The 13,762-nt window shown below is 38.6% G+C and overlaps 2 protein-coding genes across 2 annotated transcripts; both read left to right on the top strand.

Annotated features, from left to right (window-relative positions):
• Window positions 1-1,690: 1,690 nt before the first annotated feature.
• LOC132559454 (uncharacterized) lies at window positions 1,691-2,320 on the top strand. Its single transcript, XM_060224074.1, has one exon. It carries the CDS (start codon window positions 1,691-1,693, stop codon window positions 2,318-2,320), a length of 630 nt encoding a protein of 209 aa, XP_060080057.1.
• A 2,266-nt stretch (window positions 2,321-4,586) lies between these two features.
• On the top strand, window positions 4,587-13,114 carry LOC132559455 (uncharacterized). Its single transcript, XM_060224075.1, has 3 exons — window positions 4,587-4,611; window positions 7,020-7,081; window positions 12,917-13,114. Exons 1-3 carry the CDS (start codon window positions 4,587-4,589, stop codon window positions 13,112-13,114), a joined length of 285 nt encoding a protein of 94 aa, XP_060080058.1.
• Window positions 13,115-13,762: the final 648 nt, after the last annotated feature.

The following is a 13,762-nucleotide window of genomic DNA, read 5'->3' on the forward strand; positions in this document are numbered from 1 at the left end:
ACCTGTTGTACTTAATGTTAAGTATGTCATCCTGAAATTAAAATTTGCAGACAATTGCTTATAACATGAGAATTTTGACATTCATGGCCTACAAAGTCACCTAATGTAAGCTTACTATCTGAATTCATTTGATAACCACCACATACAGCTTTTAAGGAACTGTGTTGATTTACACTCAATCTTATCCAAGTTTACAATAAATGAAACACAGAAAATAATATCTACATTCTATATCTCATTTCCATACATCAAAAAAAATATGGAAAAAAATGTTTATAAATGAAAAACATATATTCAGAAAAATGAATAGATATTGAAAAAAATTGGAATAAGAGCTAACAGTGCTTTTTTACTGTGTATATATGTACATATATAACAATGCTTTACATGAAGAACTTATGTTATATGTGACTCAGAACATTGATTTTTACCTGGATATCAATAAAATCTCGTTAAAGGTAGGTAGGGAAAGGCCTTATATTGTTGTTGTATGCGAGACAAGAGTGTAATGCTATTAAACAAATCCTTAATTCTGGGTGGGGAAATGTTTCCAGACAACAGAAGAATCGTGCACGTGTAAGAACCACTAAGGCAAGCTGTTGACATATTGTACATACATGTTGTATATACATGTTGTATATTTAAAGTTCACAGTATTAGGAAATATTAATCAATCAATAGTTTCATAAAGAAAAGATTTCAAATCTTTTCACATGTTTAGTGTCTGAAACAGAAATCAAATCGCTTATATCATCGTCTTAATTTGTAAACTTGAAAAATTATATATCCTTTTGTATTTTTTAAAACAAAATTTGTTTATCATTTTATAAATTAGACAACAGGCTTTTCTAAGACTAAAATTTCAAAGTCTGGGAAGGTATTCCAGGCAGGTTTGGGAATGATATTAAAAAAACCTTTGCATGTGATATTCAAGATAAGTTCTTAATAACTTTCGCTACCTATGGTTATCAATCACATGCTGTAAAACAGATACCGGGTAAGCTATTTAAGTTTAAACATAAATTTCTTCAAGAGTTAGAATCAAGACAGATTCATTTGATTGGTCAATGAAAACAACTTGCAATAGATTAACACAGTATGACTATAAAACTGCATTCGCATAAAATATGTCAACCTTGGAATTAAACATTCAGTAAAAGAAAATTAAGATTCTGAAAATTAAAAACAACAGCTACAAAATATACAAAACCCTTCTTTTAATAAATTCCGTCCTAAAACAATAGCTACAAAATATACAAAACCCTTCTTTTAATAAATTCCATCCTAAAACAATAGCTACAAAAATTGTTGATTTTTCCTTCAATTTTTCAGACATATCATTACCACGTCACACTTTGATAAACCTAATATCACTTATAATTTTCTTTATTAAAACTCCAGTCAGTGTTAGTATTCTTGTTATCATAAGTAAACAGAACATGTTTGTTCTGACTGGTCTCGATAGTTGATTACACGTAACACCTGATCCCAGGACTCCACTAACAGGTAAACGCCCTTCCCTGGTAGTGATTAACACTAGTAAACATGACACTGAACATTTACTATAAATATTGAGCAATCCTTCAAACCTGCTAGAAATTAAATGTATTGTTAATTCATTACCAGTTTCCCTATATCTTTGTTTAAAGTTTCAGGTTTTAATCACATGTTACAGATGTTAGGCATCAGAATGAGATCAAACCCAGGACCTCTGGTTTACAAGTCTGACACTTTACTGGAATCAAACCCAGGACCACTGGTTTACAAGTCTGACACTTTACTGGAATCAAACCCAGGACCACTGGTTTACATGTCTGACACTTTACTGGGATCAAACCCAGGACCTCTGATTTACATGTCTGACACTTTACTGGGATCAAACCCAGGACCAATGGTTTACATGTCTGACACTTTACAAGAATCAAACCCAGGACCTCTGATTTACATGTCTGACACTTTACTGGGATCAAACCCAGGACCTCTGATTTACATGTCTGACACTTTACTGGGATCAAACCCAGGACCAATGGTTTACATGTCTGACACTTTACAAGAATCAAACCCAGGACCTCTGGTTTACATGTCTGACACTTTACAAGAATCAAACCCAGGACCTCTGGTTTACATGTCTGACACTTTACTGGAATCAAACCCAGGACCACTGGTTTACATGTCTGACACTTTACTGGGATCAAACCCAGGACCTCTGGTTTACATGTCTGACACTTTACTGGGATCAAACCCAGGACCTCTGGTTTACATGTCTGACACTTTACTGGGATCAAACCCAGGACCTCTGCTTTACATGTCTGACATTTGACCAGGATCAAACCCAGGACCACTACTTTACATGTCTGATACTTTACTGGGATCAAACCCAGGACCAATGGTTTACATGTCTGACACTTTACTGGGATCAAACCCAGGACCTCTGGTTTACATGTCTGAAACTTTACTGGGATCAAACCCAGGACCTCTGGTTTACATGTCTGACACTTTACTGGGATCAAACCCAGGACCTCTGGTTTACATGTCTGACATTTGACCAGGATCAAACCCCGGACCTCTGGTTTACAAGTCTGACACTTTACTAGAATCAAACCCAGGACCTCTGGTTTACATGTCTGACACTTAACCAGGATCAAACCCAGGACCAATGGTTTACATGTCTGACACTTTACAAGAATCAAACCCAGGACCTCTGGTTTACAAGTCTGACACTTTACTGTGATCAAACCCAGGACCTCTGGTTTACATGTCTGACACTTTACTGGGATCAAACCCAGGACCTCTGGTTTACATGTCTGACACTTTACTGTGATCAAACCCAGGACCTCTGGTTTATATGTCTGACACTTTACTGGGATCAAACCCAGGACCTCTGATTTACATGTCTGACACTTTACTGGGATCAAACCCAGGACCACTGTTTACATGTCTGACACTTTACTGGAATCAAACCCAGGACCTCTGGTTTGCATGTCTGACACTTTACTAGAATCATACCCAGGACCTCTGGTTTACATGTCTGACACTTTACTGGGATCAAACCCAGGACCTCTGGTTTACAAGTCTAACACTTTACTAGAATCAAACCCAGGACCTCTGGTTTACATGTCTGACACTTTACTAGAGTCAAACCCAGGACCTCATTTCTGACATTTTACCAGGATCAAACCCAGGACCTCTGGTTTACATGTCTGACACTTTACTGGGACCAACCCAGGACCTCTGATATACAAGTATGACACTTTACTTGGATCAAACCCAGGACCTCTGGTTTACATGTCTGACACTTTACTGGGATCAAACCCAGGACCTCTGGTTTACATGTCTGACACTTTACTAGAATCAAACCCAGGACCTCTGGTTTACATGTCTGACACTTAACCAGGATCAAACCCAGGACCTCTGGTTTACATGTCTGACACTTTACTTGAATCAAACCCAGGACCTCTGGTTTACAAGTCTGACACCTTTCTGTGATCAAACCCAGGACCTCTGGTTTACATGTCTGACACTTTACTGGGATCAAACCCAGGACCTCTGGTTTACATGTCTGACACTTTACTGGGATCAAACCCAGGACCTCTGGTTTACATGTCTGACATTTGACCAGGATCAAACCCAGGACCTCTGCTTTACATGTCTGACACTTTACTAGAATCAAACCCAGGACCTCTGGTTTACATGTCTGACACTTAACCAGGATCAAACCCAGGACCAATGGTTTACATGTCTGACACTTTACTAGAATCAAACCCAGGACCTCTGGTTTACATGTTTGACACTTAACCAGGATCAAACCCAGGACCTCTGGTTTACATGTCTGACACTTTACTAGAATCAAACCCAGGACCTCTGGTTTACAAGTCTGACACTTTACTGGGATCAACACAGGATCTCTTGTTAACATGTCTGACACTTTACTGGGATCAAACTCAGGACCTCTGGTTTACATGTCTGACACTTTACTGGGATCAAACCCAGGACCTCTGGTTTACATGTCTGACACTTTACTAGAATCAAACCCAGGACCTCTGGTTTACATGTCTGACACTTTACTAGAATCAAACCCAGGACCAATGGTTTACATGTCTGACACTTTACTGGGATCAAACCCAGGACCTCTGGTTTACATGTCTGACACTTTACTGGGATCAAACCCAGGACCTCTGGTTTACATGTCTGACACTTTACTGGGATCAAACAAAGGACCTCTGGTTTACATGTCTGACACCTTTCCAGGATCAAACCCAGGACCCCCTGAACTTGTTTAAGACTGATGAAGTAAGTGAATTTAGCTCAATAATTGACAAGATAAAAAGGACAAGAGGGCTAGAGGGCCTGTTTCACTCACCTGGTGATTTTTTTTCTCCAAAATTGAAGTCTGCTTAAATCACCGGTGTTCAAGAGCAAATCTGATCACAATCCTTTCATCTGATCTGAAGATTTTTTTTCTTAATATTTGTGTGAATATCTTTAAAACATTGATGTGGAACTTCTTTTATCAAGATTGATTAAAGAACAGCTGCAGACATTTGTCATAGCCCTAAAGTTACTGTATTTCCATTCAATGTTTCACCATGGAAATAGATAATTTCTACGAAGGCAAACAACAAAGTTTTTCCTTTAGTTTTGCTTTGAATAATTGCTTTAAGTTTACTGCCTGTTTGCACTGCATGTGGTCCTTTTTATTAAAAGAATATTTGCAGAAGTTGAGAAAGGTTGAAATGTTTTCCAATGCTATACCAAGCCACTTCTCCTTTTCATAGAAGGGAAATAACTCCTTTAATTCTTAGGACATTTCATACCAACTATGGCAAAGCATGGATTTATTACCATGGTAATTTATTTTTTAAAAGCATCCATAAATTGGAGATGGAAATGCAAACTAATTCTGCACTGACCCTGTTCTTAACTGTTCCATCATAGATATGATTGTGAAAACTTTCTCACCCGACAGTTATGTACCTCAGTTCAATGGAAACTGGGATTGCAAAATGCCTTCTTTTAATTAGTTACTTTCCAAAGGTAAAGTTTAATTCATTATTCTGCTCTACTGTGCATCTTTTATTCAATCTTCAATGCATTAATTGAAAAATAAAAAAGTGGGATTTGAGGGGGATGAGTGGAGGACAACATCAGCAATGACATTCCTAAACATCCCGCAATCTTAGACCTGTAATGATTGGGTATACCAAACAGGAGGTATATTTATTGATACAGACCAAATACTTACTCCAAAACATTGAAGTTGTTTGAGTTGGGATACTGTTACTTGTACCAGTGAGCTGGTTTTGTGACATACATAGTGTATATGTTATTTGTAAAACAGGTAAAGTATAATACAAAAACTATACATACCTGTTTTAAGTTTCTAAAGTCTGATCAGTCTATCAGAGATTGACGATGAACTTTAAACACAAATTCTCCTCCATTACAGTACAATTATAGAACATCTGGAAAAAAGAACATGAAGATTAATGTCAATTAATGTTTCATCATCATCATCATCATCATCATCTTCGTCGTCGTTGTCGCCTTCCTCCTCATCATCATCATAATCATATCAAAAAATTAATATACCAACAAAACGAGTGAATAGATAAATAGATAAATTGATAAATAGATAAAAAAAACAATGGAACTACTTCATTACACTGATGTATATAAACTTGACTTACATCCAAACAAAGAGAAAAATTAATAAATATATGAAATAAATGAGAAACCAATGTCCTCCCAGGGAAAGGGACTTAATCAGTCTAAGCTCCATTAATCTGAAAAAAACTTCTGTCATCTTTGCATCCATTTCAAACCTCATCTGAATTAGTCAGTGTCCAAAGTTAAGCATGATTAGAAAATTTAAAAAGATAAATAAAAACACTCCTTCCTGAATATATGAACTTAAAACTTTTTTTAAAAAGTCCTTTATTTACAGACAAAATGCTTATGTCAAAGTTTCAACTGACTTCAAAGTTTGTTGAAATCATTACATTTAAATCACATTTAAATGTCTCAATCCTACTTATATTACAAAAAAATGGAATTATATTAAATTTCCTTCTTTTTACAAATTTCATTTTTAACTATTTTGATCAGATACACTCTCTGATGTTAGGACAAACATTTCAGTCAACGTTATTTGAACATTTGAAATATCACAAATAAGTCCTCCCAATAAAAACAGAATCACACTAATTGTAAAAACCTGTTTTAAACTTTAGGTCCCATGTCGAGAATACTTAAATAGTTCATACAAGATTTAGGAGTATTATACTAGACGCTGAAACAAATGTTACATGTTTCATCTGAACGTGCACGTGGTCTGGCGATTCTGTGACTGACAAGTGACATGTTGGGCCGTGGACTCACCTGATGTATCCCTGTCCAGCGGTCATGAATGTTTTCATTCACCTGTACTGTCCTCACCTGTCAACACACTTTCAGGATATCCCATATTGAGCGACATCTGGTGTGTAAACAGTTAACCGTCCCTGGTCCGGTCAAAGGGGAATAACTCCCCGTATAGACGTCTTGAGAAGTATGATCACTTCTGTCGTGTTTTGTTTTCAGTTTTTAGTTGTTTTTTTTTCAGTATGTACCATTAATATATAGTTATATCTATCTATATATATATTGTATTCTACAGGAAACAGGTGTATTTTAGCACGTGCGTGAATTAGACAGAATTGCTTTCTTAATCTAAATTACTACTATATTTCGACGCGGAGCAATTATATTGGCGTACGTTATCAGGCAAAATACAAAGATTTTTTTAATAACAAAACTGCTGAATATTTGATTGTCTAATTTTCAGTTAATCATGCAGGATAAAGATAATACATAAGGACAGAATGAAAAAAATATGGCTCGTTCGCCACTTTTGTGTTTCTCCACCCTTGTCAAAATACAGCTTATATTTTAAGACAATGTATCTATATATAAAGTCCACACGGCTTTAGTCAACCCGGTCAGCACTAAGTCCACACTAAGTACATCATATAAGTGAACAGTTGAAGAAGAAGCAAGCTCTCTCTCTCTCTCTCTCTCTCCCTCCCCCCCCCCTCTCTCTCTCTCTCTCTCTCTCTCTCTCTCTCTCTCTCTCTCTCTCTCTCTCTCTCTCTCTCTCTTGTTTTACACATCTGAAAGCCTGTTTCACACCACCATGGGTTGTCAATATCATGAGAAAAACCTGTCACTGTCTTACACACCTAAAGCTAACTTCATACCAACAGGGGTTGTCAATTGTGAGAAAAACCTGTCACTGTTTTACACACCTGAAGCCAACTTCAGACCATCAGGGGTTGAGAAAAATATGTCTTTGAGGTGAAGGCTGAATCTGCTGCGGAACTAATTTGTTCTTACTTTGGTCTAACTTAATTCCTGAACTCATGGTCGGTGTAACTCCGACTTGATCTTGTGAAAGTATTTCAACAAACGGAGAAAGCCAACACAACATTTGTTGCTAGAGAGACAGTTTGTATAACCAGGTAGACTAAAGTTACCACAAACTGTTTCTATTAATTTGAGTGGTAACAACAGTGACATGTCAAAGGGAGGAAAAAGGAAACACTTTAGCGATCGGAAGACGTGAAAGAAAAACCTGCTATGATTTTCATCCCGTTCAACTTTGTCATTTAAAACGTCTTAACGAACTATCAACACTCAAAGCAATAAACACTGTCTTGATATTTGTTTATAATTCCAGCATGATCTGCGTGTTGATATATACCACCCAAAATCCTAATTGTGGCTTCAATTAGTTTACATATAAAGAGGGGATGGTGATTTAGTTTGATCAGTTTACTCGTCATGTGCGAGAGTTGTTTTGATGCAGGATGTCCTTGTACAAGTAAAGTGCTATATCACTGAACACCATGCGGAAGGCCCGTCTCTTGTCATCCTGAGTATCAGAGGTAGCATATCGTGCTCACAGATACAGTCAAAACAACACAGTACGATCCAGATCTTCTTCTGATCACATCTAACATCTTCATCCGATGGAAACTCACATCTCAAATCTTCATTTGATCGAACCTCACATCTCAAATCTTCATCTCATCGAACTCCACATCTCAAATCTTCATCTGATCGAACCTCACATCTCAAATTTTCATCTGGTCGAACCTCACATCTCACATCTTCATCTCATCGACCTCCACATCTCAAATCTTCATCTGATCGAACCTCACATCTCGAATCTTCATCTGATCGAACCTCACATCTCACATCTTCATCTCATCGAACTCCACATCTCAAATCTTCATCTGATCGAACCTCACATCTCAAATTTTCATCTGGTCGAACCTCACATCTCACATCTTCATCTCATCGACCTCCACATCTCAAATCTTCATCTGATCGAACCTCACATCTCGAATCTTCATCTGATCGAACCTCACATCTCGAATCTTCATCTGATCGAACCTCACATCTCAAATCTTTATCTGATCGAACCTCACATCTCAAATTTTCATCTCATCGAACTACACATCCCGAATTTTCATCTCATCGAACTTCACATCTCAAATCTTCATCCGATGGAACCTCACATCTGAAATCTTCATCTGATCGAACCTCACATCTCACATCTTCATCTGATCGAACCTCACATCTCTATTCTTTATGTGATCGAACCTCACATCTCTATTCTTTATGTGATCGAACTTCACATCTCAAATCTTCATCTGATCGAACCTCACATCTCACATCTTCATCTCATCGAACTCCACATCTCAAATCTTCATCTGATCGAACTCCACATCTCAAATCTTTATCTGATCGAACCTCACATCTCAAATCTTCATCTCATCGAACTCCACATCTCAAATCTTCATCTGATCGAACCTCACATCTCAAATCTTCATCTGATCGAACCTTACATCTCACATCTTCATCTGATCGAACCTCACATCTCGAATCTTCATCTGATCGAACCTCACATCTCAAATCTTCATCTGATCGAACCTCACATCTCAAATCTTCATCTGATCGAACCTCACATCTCAAATTTTCATCTCATCGAACTACACATCTCGAATTTTCATCTCATCGAACTTCACATCTCAAATCTTCATCCGATGGAACCTCACATCTGAAATCTTCATCTGATCGAACCTCACATCTCACATCTTCATCTGATCGAACCTCACATCTCTATTCTTTATGTGATCGAACCTCACATCTCTATTCTTTATGTGATCGAACCTCACATCTCAAATCTTCATCTGATCGAACCTCACATCTCAAATCTTCATCTGATCGAACCTCACATCTCAAATTTTCATCTCAACTCCACATCTCATCTGATCGAACTCCACATCTCAAATCTTTATCTGATCGAACCTCACATCTCAAATCTTCATCTCATCGAACTCCACATCTCAAATCTTCATCTGATCGAACCTCACATCTCAAATCTTCATCTGATCGAACCTCACATCTCACATCTTCATCTCATCGAACTTCACATCTCAAATCTTCATCTGATCGAACCTCACATCTCAAATCTTCGTCTGATCGAACCTCACATCTCGAATCTTCATCTGATCGAACCTCACATCTCAAATCTTCGTCTGATCGTACCTCACATCTCAAATCTTCATTTCTTGGTATCATAAATCCTAAATATCTTCCCGATCGAATCTGAGACTACAATTATCTGGTGCTTTATTGTAACTTCTCGTCAGAAATCCACGAGTCTCGATAGTTTCAAACTACAAGTAAGATTTTCGTGGATTTCAGCTCAGCTAACGGGAACTTAAAGGCTCGCGAGACATATGATCAACCACAAACAATATTTAATTCAGATATTTACATCACAAATAACATAATTAAGTTGATAGCAATATATAAACAAACACACATAACATTTTAACAAAATATGTAAACTATTATATTATACTGGATGCACGCCCACTCACCTCAATTTTAACGAGTGTCATGAATATATAAGTTATATGCAAAATCTCAGAGTAGTAGTATTATTATGTAATAGTTGACAAAAAAAATCCACAATCCGCGATGATTTTTATTGAAATACTAGCAAACACTCAAATGAATCCCTGAAATACAATCACTTCTTTGGAATTTTCCGAATCATGTTTCAAATCCAATATCATGGTGATTTTTATAAACACACTTGACGCGGAAACAGACTGACTTCTTGCTGTGTTTGTCCCAATAATTCCAAGTGCTCATATTCTCGCTTGTTTGGACAAGTTTCCGACAGATAACCGAAACTCAGTTAACAATAATTTTAAAAACTCAAATATTGTATGTCGAACATACTACGCGTAAATAAGACAATTGTTTAAATTTGATAAGGTTGCCGGTATAAGGTCTCCGGTATTGTTGGCATTTGGTTTTTTTCGTGAGAGTTATTTCCCTTGGGTCGTGTTTACATTTGAAGTATCAAGTAACAATGTTTCCAATATTCGAGGCCTGAAGTTCCGTCAGTACTGATAATCGAGGTACTTCCGGAGTTGACTTTCGGAAATCGAGGTCCTACATTACCTCTAAAATATAGACTGAAGTACCTGCCTTTGAGTAAACTTTCTCCGTTAGGCTAAGACAAGTCACTAACTCTGTCAATAATTTGACCAGTCTGTTTGTATCATTGTTTTGAAAACTGATGTTTGTTCATCTTGAAAATGATTTCATTAGTTTATATTGCTAAACGTTATGGATCATGGTTATAGGGTTAATTTTTGCCATAAACAGTTACCAACCGCCGTGTGTACATTTTGTTAACAGTATCGCTACAATCTTCTCCGAAAGCGCAAAATATATTCTCTTTACGCTGATCGATGACATTCTGTTGATGTTGTCAGGACTGTCGCCATAGTTTTACCAAACATCAAACTCTGACTCTGAAAGGAGGTCAACTTTGGAAGTCCGTAAGCAGTTTACAGAGTTGTATTGTTGCTGTAAAGGAACAACTCTGGTAGAATTTGCTGTACCCCCATGTGAAGTTTCGGATAAGCGTTTTTTCCTAATGTCCGATAATGAATTCCGAATAAATGTTAAGATTTGACTTCGGAAATCGAGGCCCTGCAACACCCCAAGACTATAATTACGGATGTTCTACCATATCCTTCGTAATATCCTGGACTACATTGATTCCTCTTTAACATCATATATCCGGATTATCGGATACGCTTTTTCAGTTTCCGTTTTCTTTTTACGTGTACTTTTTCTTTTACATCTCATTTCCGGTTAATTTCATGTCAAAAATGTAGACAGAGAATTAACACGCTTTTTTTAAATCTGTCGGTTTGAGCGCTGGCTAAGATGAAATCCGATGTGTTTCGACACTACCTCCCCGTGGCGACTTGTGTTTTTAAGGGCCTATCTACGTTGTTGTCTCATTCGACACTTTACCCTCTACGGACCTTCCTTATACTGTTCAGTGAGTTAGGCATCAGCTAGTAAAGGAGACCCTGGGGCGATAAACCCAACAAAATATTGTTCCGTAAATTTAAAATCTGAGGCATTTTTACACCGGTTCAAAACGTGTAATTGTGTTTTCACACGCGTCTAGCAGAATCTAATAAATTTGCTGTTTTTACAAAAAATGTAGTCTTTTGGTTACTTTGAAGCCAGGGGAGTTGTTCAGTTCCTTATCGTGTGAGTAGAAGAGTTCTTTTAGATATCATTTACCCTTCAAACACTCTGCCTCAAGTAACGACTCTCATATGTAGATTGCCAGATAAACGTGTAGTTAAGGGATTAGTGAATTCTGAAGTTCATCTCCAATAAAATATCTAAAAACAAAATAGCTGACACTGTTATTTATTATTGGACTCATACATATATAAAACATAGCATATGTAATACATGTAGTTTGTATACTATTGATATTTTGTGGGGGGGTTTTTCAGCGACAGAAACTTCGTGTTTGTTTCCTGTGTCAAGTTACTTGTATCTGCATTGACAACAAGACTGAACAGTAGATATAACAGTAGAAATGCGTTGACATTTGAAATAATAAAGTAAACATTCTCAATAAATGATTATCGTTTACAAACCATTTCTCTTGTCAGCCGACTTATATTGGTTTCATAAGTAGACCCTAGTCACTACTTTAGACTAGTTGAAACATATTCGCTAAAAACTCTTTCTATCTCAATCTAAATGTCTCTTTCTATCATCGCTGTCTTCTCCTGTTTTATCCTCGTCATCCTCCCTCCTACCTCTCTCTCCATCGTCACTGTCTGCTCATGTTTTATCCTCGTCATCCTCCCTCCTACCTCTCTTTCCATCGTCAGTGTCTTCTTCTGTTTTATCCTCGTCATCCTCCCTCCTATCTCTCGTTCCATCGTCACCGTCTTCTCATGTTTTATCCTCGTCATCCTCCCTCCTACCTCTCTTTCCATCGTCACCGTCTTCTCATGTTTTATCCTCGTCATCCTCCCTCCTATCTCTCTTTCCATCGTCACCGTCTTCTCATGTTTTATCCTCGTCATCCTCCCTCCTACCTCTCTTTCCATCGTCAGTGTCTTCTTCTGTTTTATCCTCGTCATCCTCCCTCCTATCTCTCGTTCCATCGTCACCGTCTTCTCATGTTTTATCCTCGTCATCCTCCCTCCTATCTCTCTTTCCATCGTCACCGTCTTCTCATGTTTTATCCTCGTCATCCTCCCTCCTACCTCTCTTTCAATAATCACTGTCTTGTCCCGTTTTATCCTCGTCATCCTCCCTTCTACCTCTCTTTTCATCGTCACTGTCTTGTCCTGTTTTATCCTCGTCATCCTCCCTCCTACCTCTCTTTCCATCGTCGCTGTCTTCTCCTGTTTCATCCTCGTCATCCTCCCTCCTACCTCTCTTTCCATCATCACTGTCTTGTCCTGTTTTATCCTCGTCATCCTCCCTCCTACCTCTCTTTTCATCGTCACTGTCTTCTCCTGTTTTATCCTCTTCATCCTCCCTCCTACCTCTCTTTTCATCGTCACAGTCTTCCCCTGTTTTATCCTCTTCATCCTCCCTCCTACCTCTCTTTCCATTGTCATTGTCTTCTCCTGTTTTATCCTTGTCGTCCTCCCTCCTACCTACTCTCTCTACTTCTCGGCCCTTTTCGTGTCAATTCTTATTTAATTGCCTCCGATAAGCATTACCCTTTCTTCCGGTCACCGCCTATTTCTTCCATCCCTTCTATCTCCCCCAACTCTGTCTTCCCAATCTCTTTTCCGTCTCCCTATACCCCATCCCTACTCTCCCCTAACTCCCCCACTCTCCTTCTCTCCTCTGTCTAACTGTTCCCGTTATGTCTCCCACAAATTCCCTCGTTTCCATTCCACCGAACTCCCCCATTCTCCCTCTTCTCCCCTTTCTATCTCCCCCTAACGCCCCCTCCCTCTCTTCTCGCCCTTACTCCCCCCTCTCTCTCTCCTCATTCTGTCTCCCCCTAAATCTCCCTCCCTCTCTTCTCCACTTTCTATCTCCCCCTAACTTCCCTTCCCTCTCTCATCCCCTTTATGTCTCCCCGTAACTCCCCCCTCCCTCTCTTCTCCTCCTTCTGTCTCCCCCTAACTCCCCCTCCCTCTCTCTCCTCCTTCTGTCTCCCCCTAACCTCCATCCCGTTATTTCCACCTAGTCCCCCATCTCCTTGTCTCCTCCGTCTAATTGCCCGCTAAAATCAATCCCCTTCGGCACCACCATACTCACCCATCCTCCCCGTCCCCAGACATACTTACCCATCCTCTCCGTCCCCCGACATACTCACCCATCCTCTCGTCCCCCGACATACTCACCCATC

The sequence above is a fragment of the Ylistrum balloti genome, unplaced genomic scaffold, assembly GCF_031769215.1.
Source record: "Ylistrum balloti isolate Yb309-2 unplaced genomic scaffold, AGI_CSIRO_Ybal_v1 Utg370916, whole genome shotgun sequence".
Taxonomy (NCBI): Eukaryota; Metazoa; Mollusca; class Bivalvia; order Pectinida; family Pectinidae; genus Ylistrum; species Ylistrum balloti.

What these genes read in the sequence shown, in the direction of transcription:
- LOC132559454 (XM_060224074.1), top strand. Translation starts at nt 1,691, where the DNA reads ATGAGATCAAACCCAGGACCTCTGGTTTACAAGTCTGACACTTTACTG.
- LOC132559455 (XM_060224075.1), top strand. Translation starts at nt 4,587, where the DNA reads ATGGAAATAGATAATTTCTACGAAG. An exon ending in AATAGATAATTTCTACGAAG is followed by an intron (nt 4,612 to 7,019) that starts GCAAACAACAAA and finishes ATAAGTGAACAG; the next exon opens with TTGAAGAAGAAGCAAGCTCT. An exon ending in CCCCCCCCCCTCTCTCTCTC is followed by an intron (nt 7,082 to 12,916) that starts TCTCTCTCTCTC and finishes TCTTCTCCTGTT; the next exon opens with TTATCCTCTTCATCCTCCCT.